General features: G+C 37.6%; 2 protein-coding genes across 2 annotated transcripts in view; one reads left to right on the top strand and one right to left on the bottom strand.

The window, feature by feature from the left end:
* The window catches only part of LOC109981168 (phospholipid phosphatase-related protein type 4-like), a 38746-nt gene extending 35423 nt beyond the window's left edge, over nucleotides 1-3323 (bottom strand). The window contains exon 1 of the mRNA XM_020629842.3: nucleotides 2859-3323. Within this exon, the coding sequence (XP_020485498.1) occupies nucleotides 2859-2942 (84 nt within the window). The 5' untranslated portion in view covers nucleotides 2943-3323. The remainder of the gene's footprint in view (nucleotides 1-2858) is intronic.
* A 6000-nt stretch (nucleotides 3324-9323) lies between these two features.
* Nucleotides 9324-15115, top strand: tyw3 (tRNA-yW synthesizing protein 3 homolog (S. cerevisiae)). Its single transcript, XM_020629853.3, has 6 exons — nucleotides 9324-9675; nucleotides 11059-11139; nucleotides 11233-11331; nucleotides 13783-13854; nucleotides 14055-14188; nucleotides 14347-15115. Exons 1-6 carry the CDS (start codon nucleotides 9508-9510, stop codon nucleotides 14615-14617), a joined length of 825 nt encoding a protein of 274 aa, XP_020485509.1. The 5' UTR covers nucleotides 9324-9507; the 3' UTR covers nucleotides 14618-15115.
* The last annotated feature ends 1139 nt before the right edge of the window (nucleotides 15116-16254 follow it).

The raw sequence follows: 16254 nt of genomic DNA, 5'->3' as shown, positions 1-16254 counted from the left end.
ACTTTCTTACACATATTTAAAAGTGCTAGATGGTATCGATGCCTTAAGTTTTTTAATTTCTAAATGATGGACAGCCTTCAGATTATATGGCGCTTTTCTTCCAACTACTCAAAGCGCCATGAGAGTATCCTGAAATGACAAAGAGTATGTGAATCAGGAATTGTTTTGAATCAAAAAAATCAATTTTGGATCCAATCATGACCCCAATAATCTAATTACAAAATTGATTTGGACCCAAACAAATCAAATTAAATTTAAATGAATCTTAGACATAGTAGATTTCACATCACGTAATACTAGAGCCTCTTATATGATGTGAAGCAGCTGGTGTGAATCAATAATAAATCCATCTTCTTGTCTTCTTGTAATTATTTATCAATGATTCCATGTTAATAACTGTAAGCCCCTTCCAGAGGCCTTGTGTTGAGTCTGTTAAGCAATCAGAAGCTGTGTTCCATATTTTCCACCAATCAAAAGCTCTGTTACAAATTGGAGTCAGAGCTGTACTCAAAAAGGGTTTTCACAGCGAGATAGTCGCCAATTTCCTTTAGTAAGAATTTTGCACACTTTTTTGAGTCCCTTGAAATGGAAAAGGAGGGATGTTATAGTACCTTACAAGACAGTTGAAAACCAGTAAACACAAGAGACAGTTCAAACCAGTAAAATGAAAAAGTTAATCCTAATTCAACTTTTTCAACAGAAATGCATGGTTTCTGCTGTTTGACTTCCATTTTTCCAAGTAGCCGAATAGAAGTGTACAAACATGGTCACAGCAGATAGAGAATTTCCAGTTTATGATGCACCCCCAGTGTTTCCACACATAGATGATATCTCTGCAGTGTTTTTGCTGACCATTCTAGCATTTTTCTTTTTTTTTATATAAGATTGCGATCTGCTATTTTTAAACTAGTGGAGTCAGTGTCTCTCTAGAAAATATCATCTAATGTTCTTGTGTATGTGTCGTGAGCAGGATCTCCACAGTTGATTTGCAGTTAACAGAGAGAGGAGATCTGACAGACAACATTACTAAAATGCAATGCAGCATAGTTTTAGTCTCAGGAAAACAAACAATGACGAGGACAGGTTACGCTTTGGCAAATCAATGAAATGGAAATGTATAAAAGTGTTGAATGAAAAACAAGCAGTATCACTAATAGCTCAGTTTAATAGTTTACTGACAACAACTATCTGAAACTGGATTTTAACTCCTTTCTTACTAAATACCGTAATGATTCACATCATGGCTGCCCTCCCTTCTCCATGTGTGTGTTTTTTGTGATTTCCTGTCTGTCTAATCCTCTTGTTTCTCTCTGTGTGTTCTGTGTGAGTGTGGTGGGCGTGGTTTTCAATTCACGGCGGCGCCAGGTGAATTTTGTTTTGTGATCAGGACTCACTGTACAAAGACTGCTCTCTGGCCTCACACTCACTGCCACATTGTTTCACCAGCTCGTGTGTTATCGTACTCTCTTGGCTCCTTTAGTGATGAACAGTCCTCGAGTTCTAGCTTGTGTAGCTAATGCATTTTTGTTCTTTGCCCTGCCTCAGATCACCTTCTTTGTGTTACTCCCCTCACTGCCTGCACTTTTTGGACACTGCACGGGGATTCATGAAACACTGCCACATTGGACCCTCTATTAAATACCTGTAAAGCCTTTAGATTGAATGTAGCATCATAACGTTGTATAAACTTAATCTGAATGTGGTTTTCAGTGTACTTACTTAGACTATAGGAATTTAAAATACACGCCCCTGAACAATAGATGCCATTTGCTTTTATATTTGATCTGTCAGCTCAAACAACAGAGCTCTGCTGTCCATAAGAACGTATAGCCTGATAGACTGATTCATCAGCTCTGATAAAGGAACATTCGAGACTGTCAGTCAACCAGTGAGTCAGTTAGTCTGTGGATCATATCAAACCAGTCAGTCAAACTAATCAGACAGCACACTGCCAGACCCTTTACCCTCTGCAAAATACTGTTATTTGGTGTTGTCAACACACAGGCATGCAGACAGACAGACAGACAGACAGACAGACAGACAGACAGACAGACAAATAGATAGATATTCATTACACAACACCATCTGACAACAAGAAATGACAGCCCAGTAACCCCCCTATTCAGAGGGCCGTTTAATCAACAGCTAGCCATAGAGACAGAAAGGGGAGGGCCCCACATGTCAGAAGAGGACAGCTATTCTCATGTGTTTCTACAACATGGTTATTGACCGTACAGAGTGGCTAGCTGGCTGTGCTTAACTTCAGATGCAGTTTAGCACTATCAACTAGCCAAAACATAGTACAGTACACTGCATCATCATTTCAGGTTTAAAATGCCTTGATTGACAGCTCTGTTGATAAATGTGTCGCTGTGTGTATCAGATTAGTATAGTTAGATGAAAGGTAATGATTATTTATTACAAGAGTCATTGAGCTTCCATTGTTTTTTCTGCTTTTTACCACCACAAGAACCTAGATGCTGAGGTGGGTAAAAAGTCAGAATCCATGACTTTAATCTCAGAATTCTGAGAAAAAAAGTCATGAATTCTGACTTTTTTTTCAAAGACAGAATTCTGCGTTAAATTTAGAATTCTGAGATTCTGAGAGCCAACATAACCTAATATTTAGGGGGCGCTGTTTCACTAATAGGGACGATTGTAAATGGCAGCAAAGGCACAGAAGATACAACTAAAGTACTAAAGTGTTTCATTAAAATAAAATAAAATATTCTGAAAAAACTGGGGAAAGCCGCCCCCCCAGAAAATGCACCAACCTCACAAGATAGAGATAGATATAGATAGATAGATAGATAGAAAGGTGATAGATGGATAGATATAGATAGATAGATAGATCATACCTCTACAAAATAAAAGCACGGTAACAAAGTTACGCTGTCCTTGGTCTCATTCCCGACTTTCAGACGCTCCTTGGCACGAGACATTACGAGCTTCCGGTGGTCTCTCCCGTTACCGGGAGACAGTGAGTAGTACTTGATTCCCGTCGTAATTTTGGCGAAATTCTGGCCGAGTCCCGTCTCCCCCAAGTCGTTAACGACGGAGCTCAATAGCCCGATGAGGTGAGCTGGAGCAGTGGACGCCTGATGTGACTGGTCCGCGAATTCCCCTAAAATGCGGTTTTGGAGGCTGAAAAAACTGTACCCGCGGAGGACTGGCACTGTCCCCAGCAGAGCTGTTTGTACCCTGCACTGACATCAAACATCTAGAATAATCCTTCATCAAATGTATACTGTGCTCAGAGAAGAAGAATACTCCATTCATAGAGGTGTCTCAGTCATTCTCATCCACTGCACCTCCTCCTTCAGCTCTGCAGCAGCAGGTATCCTTTGTCAAGTGACCAACACATGAAAGCACTATACTTCCTGTGACGATCTTCAAAATAAAAGATCACAAACTCTCACATAATTTTCTATTATGTAGGAGGGTAGGTGTCTATGATTAACGACAGTGATTCTAAGACAATGATTCTGGGGGGATGACATCGTTTGTCTTATTATTGCTACCTTTCTAACAAATTGTTGTAGGCCCACACAAGATTTTTCTGGGTTACTGGATTGCACGCAGCAGGCATTTTTGGCGTTGCAATGCAGCCCTTTTTGTTCGCATTCACACAGTTCTATTACTAGCTTAAAGGGATATTTCACCCATTTGCATTACTGAAAAGCAGCTTCCAGTGATGCAAAAATGATGATTTTTGCATCACTGGAAGCTGTTGCGGTTAGCGGGGTGAAACTACAGTGCTAGTTCCTCATATTTTCAACCACTAAAGCTACAGACCAATCACAGATCAGTGGGTGGGAACTCACTCCCAGAATCGAAAACTTAACGTCTGCCATATTGCTTGGAAGCTATGCTAACAGGCTCTATGGAGAAAGCTGATAATGTGCAAAAAAATGTAAATATAGTGGCGAGACGGCTGCTTGTGTTTTGGCTGCTGCCACCGCTGGCCGCAACACAAGACCTGTAAATGTTTTTCTTACTATATTTCTACTGCTATACTGTTTATTTTGGAGAAACTGTATCGATCAAATTTCCCTCTGGGATTAATAAAGTAGTGGGAGCGTCCTGTGGTGCTGTGCATTCTGGGAGTTGTTGTCTTTCATCCACATGAGCCAAAAAGATACTTTCTGCCTTTTCTCGGCCAAGAAGGCACCAACTTCAAAATGTATTTCATAGTTCTACATATATGACCCAATGTCAATACAGATTCATGTTTCAACGGGTGAAGTATCCCTTTAATCAGTAGGCTAATTCTCTTTTTTTTTGCTGACTCTACGTGCACTGTTTGGTGGAAGAGTTTTCCGGACAATTGAGTGTGACTGAGTTCAAGTTTATCTCTATAAATATCTATCTTTGTTGACATACATTTATGAAGTCAAAATATATTCAAGTCTGCTTATAATGGTGTTTTCAGGGTTGAATGTCCTTGGGTATTGTAGGTATTGCACACACATATTAGTTTCCTGCAAGTCTGGCTCTTATTTTGCAAGAACATCCCAAACACGTTTACATTGATGTTTCCTAAGTTATTGAAGAACAGACGCATCAGAATGACTAACTTCAGTCTGGACACCTTGCTCACTGACACCCTTTGTCCCTTTCCCAGTAGCCTACACATGTGTTTGGGAGGGTTGCAGTGAAAGGGGAGGCAACTGTCTGATAATGGACAACTTTACCCAGGTTAAAGTCTTTCTATGTGATTTTTCACACTTAAATGTAATATAAATCAAGTATATCCTCTGAAAATAACTCTGTGAGTCATGACTGTCTACAATGGGTGTAACACCCAAGTCCCACTGTCTGTGATGTTTTCAGAGTCCTATCTTCACTTTGTTTACATCGCCCGGACGGCCGGCTGACTCCTCCCCTCGTGTATAAAAGTTGTTTAATTGAGGGACTAGAGAAAAGAAGAATAACATACTGTACTCACTGCTTAACTGTGTTTCTAGATCACGCTCATTTCAGGTAAATTTACATGCAGTGTGACGATACGAGCATAATAAAGATCACTAGCATTAGCATGCTAACACAACAATGCAGCGCAAGTTGTTTTGGTTTCATGTTGGTGCTCAAGGGCGACATCTGCTGGATCAAAAAATCACATATAAAGCTTTTAATGGAATGTACCTTAATGACTTTTTCCACAATTTTATTTATTGACATAAGCTAGATTTGGTCAAAACAACAACAAGTCCTTTAATGTCTAATTGGGTTTTAGTGTGTTATGGCTCAGCCCAGTTATCTATGACGATCTACTAAGTGGACTTTTCTCTCCGCTTAGTTAGATTTTAGCGCTGCATTTGACACAACTGGCTATTACAACCCATTACACAGACGAGATCAATTACATGGTGTTACAGAAACCGCTTCAAGTTGGTTTAAATCATATTTATCAGATCAATTTCTCGTTTGTACCAAAGTTAGCCATGGAGTTCGATAAGATTTGAGGCTTGGACCGATCTGCAGTCAATAGGTGTTGGAGACGATAACAGTTCTGAAAAGGAGCTATCCACTATTATAATTATTATATTGATGATAATTAATATTAGTCATTTTAAAACAGGTATTTATTAGATCTTTATAGAATATTATTTGTATTTAAAGATTTAAGATGTGGTGCCCTGTGATTATTAAATCAGATTAGTAATTGTGTTTTGTAATATGAATAATTAATTGTTCATAATTATTAATATATTTTGACAATCAAATTAAATCATAATAACATGTTTAAAAAATCATCAAATCTCAAAACACCACAAGCTTTTTGTTGGTCATGTTTGGTAAATAACAAATTATAGGCCTACATGTTCGCAAAGAAAAGCATTTTATGAACAGTTTAAAAACAAATTTGATAAGTTTTATTTTTTCTTCTGTTTATTTTTAACACTTGGAACAACAAAAAAGCTATTTGACCTCTCCCACCATGACAGATGATCAAATTACGTTTTTGTTTCATCCTTCCACTTCTGTGCTTGTTGGCAAAACCCTAACTCTCGCTCGTCTGTAAAGCATGAGCTTTGAAAGAATAATCATCTAAAACTCTACATTCTGTTATTCTTATGGAAAAGCTCTGACCAGCTAAGAGTTGTATCAGTCTGCAGTAAGCATGATAAACAGTTAGAGACTACTACAGTGAAGGAAACAAAAAAAGCATCACAGGTATCATGTAACACATTGTTGTTTTTGTGTCTCTTTCTTTCTGCATCTCCCTCTACTCCCTCTCAACCCCAACACAGTTTTGGCAGATGGCTGTTCAAGATGACACATCCACATATCCCATTAGAGGGTGGTTTTTAATTGTGCTTGATTTTAAAGGGACCGCAGCACTATGGAGTTAGATCAGTCTCAATATTCACAAATGCACACAGAAGGATTCACAAATGTATTTCAATGCACACCCAAATATATTTCATTCTATATAAATGTAAAACAAATCCACAAATAAAAAAATAAGATTCACAAATGTATTTCTGATTCACACACAAATATTTATGGTTTTGTATATATGTAGTAGAAATCCACAAATATATAAAGTGTTCAGTCTGCATTTACAAACTGTTTATCATTTGTGAACCTCACTGCATTTGTGTGTGGGACTTTTGAGACTCCCCTGCCGTGGTTAGATTCACAAATGCATGTTTTTCAGCAGGAAAATTTCTGTAGCCAATCAGATGTCTACTTCCTATTCAGCCAATCACAGTAGCGTAGATTCAAGGGTATAATTTAATGTGATCACTTTAGCGTTACATCTGCGCAGACAGCGATTAGCCTAGCTATATTAGACAATCTGATTAAGTCATCTTTAATCTGACCAGCAAAAATAGTGTTATTAAATAGTTTATTAAATTTCCCCATTGTGGGATAAATGAAGGATTATCTTATCTTATCTTATCTTAGTGATTGTCGTACTATACATGGAAACTCCTCCATACAGCACCCTCAGCATCCCTTTAACTGGCGACCCTTGTGAATTAAAAGTATACTTCTTACTGCTTTGCTAATATTTTCTTGTTCATATAAGTATAGTGTTCTTAGTCAGGAAAAACAATCCTGCTGTCTTTATTTCATCAATCGTGTTTTGATTTTGCAGTCAAAGATGTTTTTTTTCAGTTCTTAGGTTGCATAATCTCATGTTAGCCAAGAAAGTGATGAACAGACTTCAGCAAAACATTGGAAAACTCATCATACACTTAGCCAGACTTGATGGATGCAGACCAGTGTGTGGCATTGTGGATGCAGGATGAGAACTGACTATGTCCCAAAGAGTCCTACACACCTTTTGTACAGTCAGATATCAGATATAATATTTTAAGAAAGTGTTGTTTGCCACCCTGCTGTGTACCCACACTGTTGTTTCAGCAGGTTTAGGTCTTGACTTTACCTTCGGTCTCTTCTGAATGTAAAGCCTTAGGGGGGAAAACCAAAAGCAATTGATGGGTGTGGCATCTGTGTGCTCAAAACCTATTTTCCACACTGGTGGGCTCATGAGATATGTGTGAATGCCCCCTTCTAGCAAAAACAAAGACATACGGTTTGTTATAGTATGTGGGCCACACAGCCCTCAGGACACAAAGACATAAAACATTGCACATGTTATCGCCTTCAGCCACAAGCTGCAATATGTTGTCATGTAGACGACAAACTGGATGGTTGTTTTAACCATGGATTATCAGAAAAAAAACACTGTATATAAAATAAATAAATAGATAAGACAAATAGATTCATCACAATAAAAAGCTTAAAGATAAATCTAAGACATTGAAACAGACATTAAATATAATTTCATAAAAGCTGACAAATACAAATTAAACAAAGGCAAGTGTAAACAAATGGGTCTCCAGCTGATTGTTCAAATGTCCCATGATTTCACAGCTCTCAGTTCCCATTGGAGACAGTTCCAAAGGTTTGAAGCTTAGATTTGAGTGTGGTATGAGGAACAACCAGCAAGCCCTGATCAGAAGACTCAAGAGAGTCCTGCTGGTGCTGTAAAGCTTTGGCAGATCTTCAATATAAGCAGCCAGTGTTTGACCTTGCAATGGCAAAAACACAATCAAAAGAGTTTTAAACTGGGTTTTGAATTTAATCTGAAGCCAGAGCAAAGACATGAGGTTTACATCAGAAGCTAAGAAGCAGCATTTTGGACTGTGAGAGTTAAAGAAGTATGCTAAGACAGGTAAAGAGAGATGACTCAAACACACAAGCTATCGTCTCAAGCTCTTGACACAATTAGTTATTGCTTTTCTATACTGTAAGTATTAAGTGGTAAAAGACCAGTCAGTGTATCTTTTGGTCATTCGATTTTCCTTTCAGAAACGGGTATTAAAAAACAAAAAACGAGTGGATTTGTGATTTTCGTTTTAAAATACAAAAATTAAAGTTGAAATACAAGGCGTTTTTCTTCTTCGTGGTCAAAAAGGGATGAGCAAAATTTTAAAAAATCATTCGATTTTCATTTTCTATTTCATATAATCAAAAGCGCAGGGACCGTCTGCAAATTACAACACCAAAAAAAGATGCTACAAAAATATTTAATCCCTTCACCCAGCAGAGGTGTAGTGTCAGCAAAATCATTTTACACATTTTCATACTACATTTCTTAGATTAATACTGATATTATGTTGGTTTTGGTAAGTAAAAAAAATCATCAAAATTGAATAAAAGCAAAAATTCCCAAGCAATGTTCTGATGAGTTATTGATCCGTGAATATCTTTCTAACTTTACCAAAGTGAGACACACTCTTTTATTGTTTCAGAAAACGATGTACTGCTGCATGTCCATGTGTCACGGTAGATTACGCCCCCATAACCATAGCCTACTGTTTCTTCTACACAGCACCGTCCTCATTGTAAATGACAAGATCCGGTCTCAGAATATAAAGAAACAGGCCTTTTTTTAATTTCTGTTTTTTAGTGATTTTATTTTTTGTTAGCCTATATGAAATAGAAAATGAAAATCGAATTATTTTTTCAATTTATCTCATCCCTTTTGACCATGAAAAAGAAAAAAAGCCTTGAATTTAAATTTAAATTTGGGGATTTTAAAATGAAAATCAAATAACACTGTTTATTTGGTTTTTTAATACCCGTTTCTGAAAGGAAAGTCGGATGACCAAAAGATACACTGACTTGGTCTGCAGACATAATTTAAATGTATTTAAAATATAAAACCAGAACTGCAATCGGTAAAAAAAATGAAATTATTTTGCCCTGTTGTTCTGTTACAGCCCAGTAGATGGCGGTAATGCATCAGCTTTGGTTGCAAAAAGCAATGAAACCGAACGGAAGAAGAGGAAATTCATAGAAGAAGAAGAGGAAGCAGAAACAACACTTTGGATAAGTGGAACCTGCAGAAAGCAAATATACTTAAACCTCGGACCAAGCATGAACTTTGTGTGTGACTAAAGACCTGCGAGTTTGAACATTTCATTCTCCTCCAGCTCAAACCAAAGAGAAACACAAAGACATGAGAGGAGCAGCTGAGAGTTACTGATGGAGAAAACGTTCAGGCAGTGGAAGAAACAGTGTCTGAACAAACTGGATCACAGTAAGAAATCCAGTGTGGATGAAGATATTGAACATGTGGTGATTCTGCTGAACAGCTGTGAGGAGTACTTCACGACCAGCTCCTGCTCTGGAAGAATCATCCTCATTGATGGAGTAAGACACAGCTGTATCTTCACATTTCATTTTCCCTTTCAAAGAATACAATTTAAAAGCTATTCCCCTCATTGATATAAATTAACTTTTCTTTTGGTGTAAAGAAACACTCAAAATACTTTGTGCCTGCATTGCATGGTTTCAACACTTCTGACATAAAATGTGTCAATAAACATATATGTAAATGTTTACAAAAAATACAACAGATCTCCCCAACGTAACTTTTTATTCTGAAGACTAAAAATGTCTTCAAAAAAGGTCTGTGTCCCTTTCAAAGTCAAGACAGTAATTTAAAAATTCTTCATAAATACTATATCCTGTTAATATACTCTGATGAAACCTTGAACTGTTTTTTCAGGAGGGACATTCTGTGTGATTTGAACTCTATGGTTTCAGTTCTGTCAACATTTTAACCCTTCTTTAGATTGATATATGTAATCAGGACAACAAGAGTAACATGTGTAGATTGTATTTTGACTGAATTCATGTCATTGTTTAATTTCTAGTCTTTATAAAAATGGAATAAAGAATAATAATAATAATAATAATAATAATTAAAAAAAAACTTTATTTATATAGCACCTTTTTAAAAACACAGGTTTACAAAGTGCTTTGACAAACAGCAAAAACAAGAACAAACTAAAGCAAACACAGAAGAACATAAACAACAGCAAGAACATAAGACATGTAAAATACTAAAAAATAATTAAATACAATTCAACAGAAAAGAACCCAAAGTGCACGATACCCAACAGACATATATAACCCACTCTGAGTCGTCCTGTATAGGGTTATATATTTGGTTAAACGCTCAGCAGGGCTGTGCGTCTTCACTGGTGTCATGATTCCACTTGATTAGGATTATCCTGTCAACAATTTGATTAGAATCGTGATGCGTCCTCAATTTTCCACTGTGGCTATTTTCATTTAAAGCAGCAGGATGTAATGACGTATGATATATTAATCTTATAGTGTTCAAGTAACAGGCTCTTCATGGTTCAACTATAACATAAAATATGGGCACACTATATGACTGTCTCATTAAACTGTATCAAAGTTTATTTGAATTGAATTATTATGAGGTTGGTTACAGTGTGCATTGCAGCCATGTCCTCAAAGGCTGATTAAGAGGCTTGATAATCAAGGAGGTGGGAAGTTTTCTGTTTTCAGATTTTAAGTATCTGAGAGCTTTTCTCATCAAAATGCTGTGGGAGTTTTTCATTTGGCATGAAAAAATGATAATTAGGTGAAATGATTAAAAGATTTTAATGTTTTTTTTCTTCGTCTTCCAACATTAGTCAGGCAGATTGGCATTTGTCCGGTAATAAAAATATAAAAAAAGAACCCATCTGAATCCACTCTGTGTTGTCTTGTTCTCTCCAGGTGTCAGGGAGCAGTGATGTCCACAAACAGAATTGTGTTTGGTTGTTTGTCTCACACCAGAAATGCAAGTCTGAGGACCTGGTAAGATATGATACCACTTCTGTTATATTCATGTGATTTAACAATAAACATTTGAAATAAAAATGTGACATTATTGATGTATTTAATTTTCAGATTTCCGGCCTGGCCAGGTCCAGTGCAGACGCAGTGTTGAAGTTTGAGCCCTTTGTTCTCCATGTTCAGTGTCGGCAGCTGGAGGATGCTCAGCTGGTGGTGAGAATGAAAGTGAACGTCTCTCTGAATAATGTTGTACACATGATGTGTTGAAGTTAGATAGATCAGAGTGAAGAGGGAAACACAGAATGTCTCTCTACACCCACACCCACATCCCATTTGATTTGAGTTCAATTCCTTCCTTCTAGTGAGCCTTTCAATTCAATTCAAATTCAATTCAATTCAAAAAACTTTATTTGTCCCCGGGGGGCAATTCAAGGCACACAGAGCAGTAAATTAACAACAGTGCAGGTAGACGAAACATTTTAACCTAAATAGAAAGTGTCAATTTAAATACAACTTAAAGCTTAAACTTGACTTAAAAATACAAAATATAAAAGAGTAGATATAAGTGGACAGTGATCGGACTAACAGATGTAAACAGATGTAAACGGATGTAAACAGATGTAAACAGATGTAACCAGAACTATGTGCAGTAAACGAGAAATAAATATGTATACAGAACTATGTGCAAGTAGGCAAATACTAAATGATAAGTTATTAAGGTGCATGGTGAATAATAGAACAACAGAACTAATATATACAATATAACTGTAAAGGTAAAAATTAGTTAAATAAAGTGACCGTAGTGCAATGATGGATAAGAAACAACAGGAATAAAGTTAGCAGAACTGTATGAATACTGATATAAAAGGGATAGAATAAAGTGATGTAGTGCATGGGACCAGATAAAGCAGAGGCAGTTAAGGTGCATGTCAATATAAAGGAACAGCGAAGCCGGCGTCCTGAGGGGAGCAACTCAAACGCTGGGAAGAGAGCGTGTGAGGGGTCCTGCATGATCCGACCTGCTAGCCTGATTGTCTGTTGCTCATAAATCGATGTCAAAGTCCTTACAGGTAGTCCAATGATCTTAGAGCAGACTGTGACCATGCTCTGCAGGCGGTTTCTGTTCTGGAGGGTGGTGGAGTGGAACCAGCAGGTTATAGAAAAAGTAATAATGCTCTCAATGAAGGAGTAGTAGAAGGTCAGAAGAATGTTCTTACTGACTCCAAAGGAATTGAGCTTCCTTAGGAGGTATTTTCGCTGCTGACATTTCCTGAGAATCTCCTCGGTGTTGGAGGCGAATTTCAGCAGGCTGTCGAAGATGGTACCCAGGTACTTATACTCCTCTACTAGTTCGACAGGATTCCCATGGATTGTGGTGATTGCTGATGCAGCCAGTTCCCTCTGCTTGTTGGAGAAGGTATCAGTCCTCTCTGCAGATTCAGTTGGTTTTCCTCTTGTCGAGTGTCTTTAATACACACAACTAAATACAGCTTTTTTCTATTGAAGGCAGGCTAAAGACCATATACCAGTTATTTGAACCTTTGTCGTTAATTTCTACTGTAGATGAAGGGGTTTGAATCTTTCTCTTACAACTTGACTGGATATTGATTCTTGAATTGTGACTAATCCAAAATCAATACTTAACTCAAACCAATTCCCTGTTTGTGATGACAGGAACTCCTCCTGTCTGCTGTGCGCTCAGTAAGCTGCAGTAGGGAATCATTAACTTAACATTAAAGATTTGATAAGCTGACGGCAACAGTGTGAATACACAGAGGCAACACTGAGACTAAATGTAACATGTTTATGCTCAAACATAAAAAAAACACTTTTTGGTTATTCTAAACTTTCAGTCACATTTTAATTAAAGGTTGAAGTTATTCAAAGCAAAAGGTATTGACTGCAGTCATGACTGTCTACAATGGGTGTAACACCCGAGTCCCACTGTCTGTGATGTTTTCAGAGTTTTCAGAGTCCTATCTTCACTTTGTTTACATCGCCAGGACGGCCGGCTGACTCCTCCCCTCGTGTATAAAAGTTGTTTAATTGAGGGACTAGAGAAAAGAAGAATAACATACTGTACTCACTGCTTAACTGTGTTTCTAGATCACGCTCATTTCAGGTACATTTACATGCAGTGTGAAGATACCAGCATAATAAAGATCACTAGCATTAGCATGCTAACACAACAATGCAGCGCAAGTTGTTTTGGTTTCATGCTCAAGGGTGACATCTGCTGGATCAAAAAATCACATAAGCCTTTAAGAGAAGTAAACATGGTAGGCATTGGCCATCTGCTTCTGTTTTATGAGAAACTGATGATTTAAAAGCATACCTCTACACAAATAACACTTAAAAACTCAAAGATGCTCAACAGACCTTTGAACAAGTATGAGGTGGATTGATGTTTCAGCAGGAATATGAAGGATCTTTTCTACATACTCTGGACTTAGATTGCTCCTCTGAGCTGTCACTATATGCCCAACAGTAAAAAAACAAGTTGACTCCAGGGATGCATGAGTAGCAGACAGCAGTTGTTCAGTTTAGAGAAGTTGTTAACAGAGGTTTCAATCTGTCTCTAATGAGAGAATCTGTCAGCATTTTCACTAAAATATACCAACTGATGAATAATGTCAATAACTTGTCATCTTGTATCTTTTCCAGCACTCAGTGGCCATTAACTCAGGCTTCAGAAACTCTGGTCTTACTGTCAGCAAGACGGGAAAGATCCTCACGGTATGCTTTGTTACTGAATTTATTTTTACTTTGATTGTGGCAAAAACAGATTTACTCCCATTTCTTTGCCAGCGCTGTTTGATTTCATTAAATTGTCAATAAAGCGTTAAGCAGTCGATGCAGTCAGTCGCTGCATGAGTTGCTTGTTTGCACTATTTTAGCGGTGTGAATGTATCCTTGCTGTACTCGACCTCCTCTAGGCGGTCCGTAGCACCCACGGTCTGGAGGTTCCTCTCAGCAGTAAAGGGAAGCTCCTGGTTGACCACGACTACATCCATTTCATAACAAATATTGCAAACAAAAAGATGGAGGAGAATCTTAGACGGATACAAAGGTCAGTTTGCTAACCGGCCTCGTCTCTGTCAGTCATTATTTAAAAAGTTATTATGAAACAAAAGAAGACATTTCTCACCAATTCTACTCGTTCAATTCAAATCAAACAAGCTGCAGGCCCGCTTTGACTTTTCTTTTTTTTTGTTTTGTGATCTCAAGGTTTCATCAGAATCTCCAGTCAGCCCTGTCCAGAGATCAAATCAAAGAACTACAAACTCCTGATACTGAAATCTCACAGGAACTACAAGATCATCTTCACACAGTGGAGGCAGAGGAGGAGGGGGGAGAAAAACAAAAGGAAGAGAAGAACAAAACAACTGTTTATAAACGGAGGCGGAAGAGAGAGCAGCACTGTCAGACTGATTGTTGCCATGGTGACGGGTCTAGCAGTGCACCAGATTTGGAGGACTGTCTTGATCTGTTCACATAAACCAGCGGCTGCACAAACATGCTTCTTCCATCACTGGCAGGGTAAAAGTGTTGCTCTTTTTATCACTGATTTATTGTTAAAAAAACGGAGGCCTGTGTCAAATACAGAAAACCAAACTGCTTTGCAGGTTGAAGTCGTGTGTAAGATTAAAATAAGTTGAAAAGACATTCCACACACTACTCTTGCTCAGTATCACCAATTTAATAGCAAAATCACAACGTTTAGAATGTCCGACGTGTAGAAACAGACTCCTAAAAGAGCGTTCAGTCAGGTGAGTTTCAGCGCTCACATCACTCATGTCATGTTATAATAATAATAAAGATCATAAAAGCACAGCTTATTTACAATCTATCATGAATAAGAACATTAATTATATTGCAAAAAGTCACACATCTATTGAAAGAAAACATGATTCTTCCTGGTATGAATGGCATCTCCTTTTATTTATTATTTTGATAAATATTGTGACAATAAAACTGACATTTCACTGTAACTACACCACTGGAATTCTACATTTTATTTGACACAAAAATGCACGTAGGTAAGGACTTGTATCATTTTCAGCTATTATATCAATGTGCACCACCTCCATTCAGACATTGCTGTACCTTGATGCTGTGCAGTTGTAAAAGAGGTCTGATATTGGACAGGTGTCATTTTAATCTGTGTAAAGGTTTTATACTGTAGAGACCCCAAATGGACGGTCGCTCTGAGATCTGACAGTTTGTGGAGCAAAGGCTCATGGGAAGGTTAGTGTCCAGTTAAGAAAAGTGTGTTAATAATGTTAATGTTAAGTCATGTGGTTGTTATAATTGGTAATTGTGCATGTTTAATGTTCCACTGTGATAGAGAATGTGAAATCAGTTCATGGTCGTTAAACCATGATGTGAGAGCTGCTGCAGGTGTTAAATATTCTTCAATGTCTCTCAGGATTAATTACGTTTTTAAATAGTTAAATTAAGTATCTATCTATCTATCCTAAAGTTAATTTATTAATAAATAAGCAATGAAAGGTAAAATTATTTGTGCAGCACATTTCATACAGAGGCAATTCAAACTGCATTAAAATAGATAGAGTCAGATTGTTCAATCCCTCACAAACTGAGTCGAGCGTATGCCTTTTGCTTTCTTACTGTTTGTCACCAATGTAATGTTTGTATTCACTTTTATTATACGTCATCACTTTCCATAGAATAAGAAATGTATTTCACGTGTGTTTATAACATATTTAGTCTAATTTGACATAAAACCGCACTGAAAAAGCATGAGGTGAGGCCTCACCGCACGTCACTGCTTTACTCCCATGTGCACATCCTCCATCCTGATGCTCCTCACATTGGAGAAGGGTCTGTCTGTCTACAGGCTGCAAGAGAGGGGCGGGACACAGAGGAGGTAAACAAACGCCATAAAACGGGAAAACAAGGGCGAAACGATAGATAAGCAGAAAGGTGAAACAACGCTGTATTTACAGTCTACCAAGAAAGTTTATTTGGAAACTACAGGTACTTTAGAAATCTACTTCCAGTCTGTTAACAGAAATAAGAGAGACAGAGAGCACATTAGTCCATAAGATAAAGCTTTATTTATCCCACAACGGAGAAATACACAAAGCCTATAGTAAGAACTTTTTATAAGGG

The sequence above is a fragment of the Labrus bergylta genome, chromosome 4 (assembly GCF_963930695.1).
Source record: "Labrus bergylta chromosome 4, fLabBer1.1, whole genome shotgun sequence".
Taxonomy (NCBI): Eukaryota; Metazoa; Chordata; class Actinopteri; order Labriformes; family Labridae; genus Labrus; species Labrus bergylta.
Note: the sequence above shows the minus strand (reverse complement) of the source record. Positions and strands in the feature narration are given on the sequence as shown.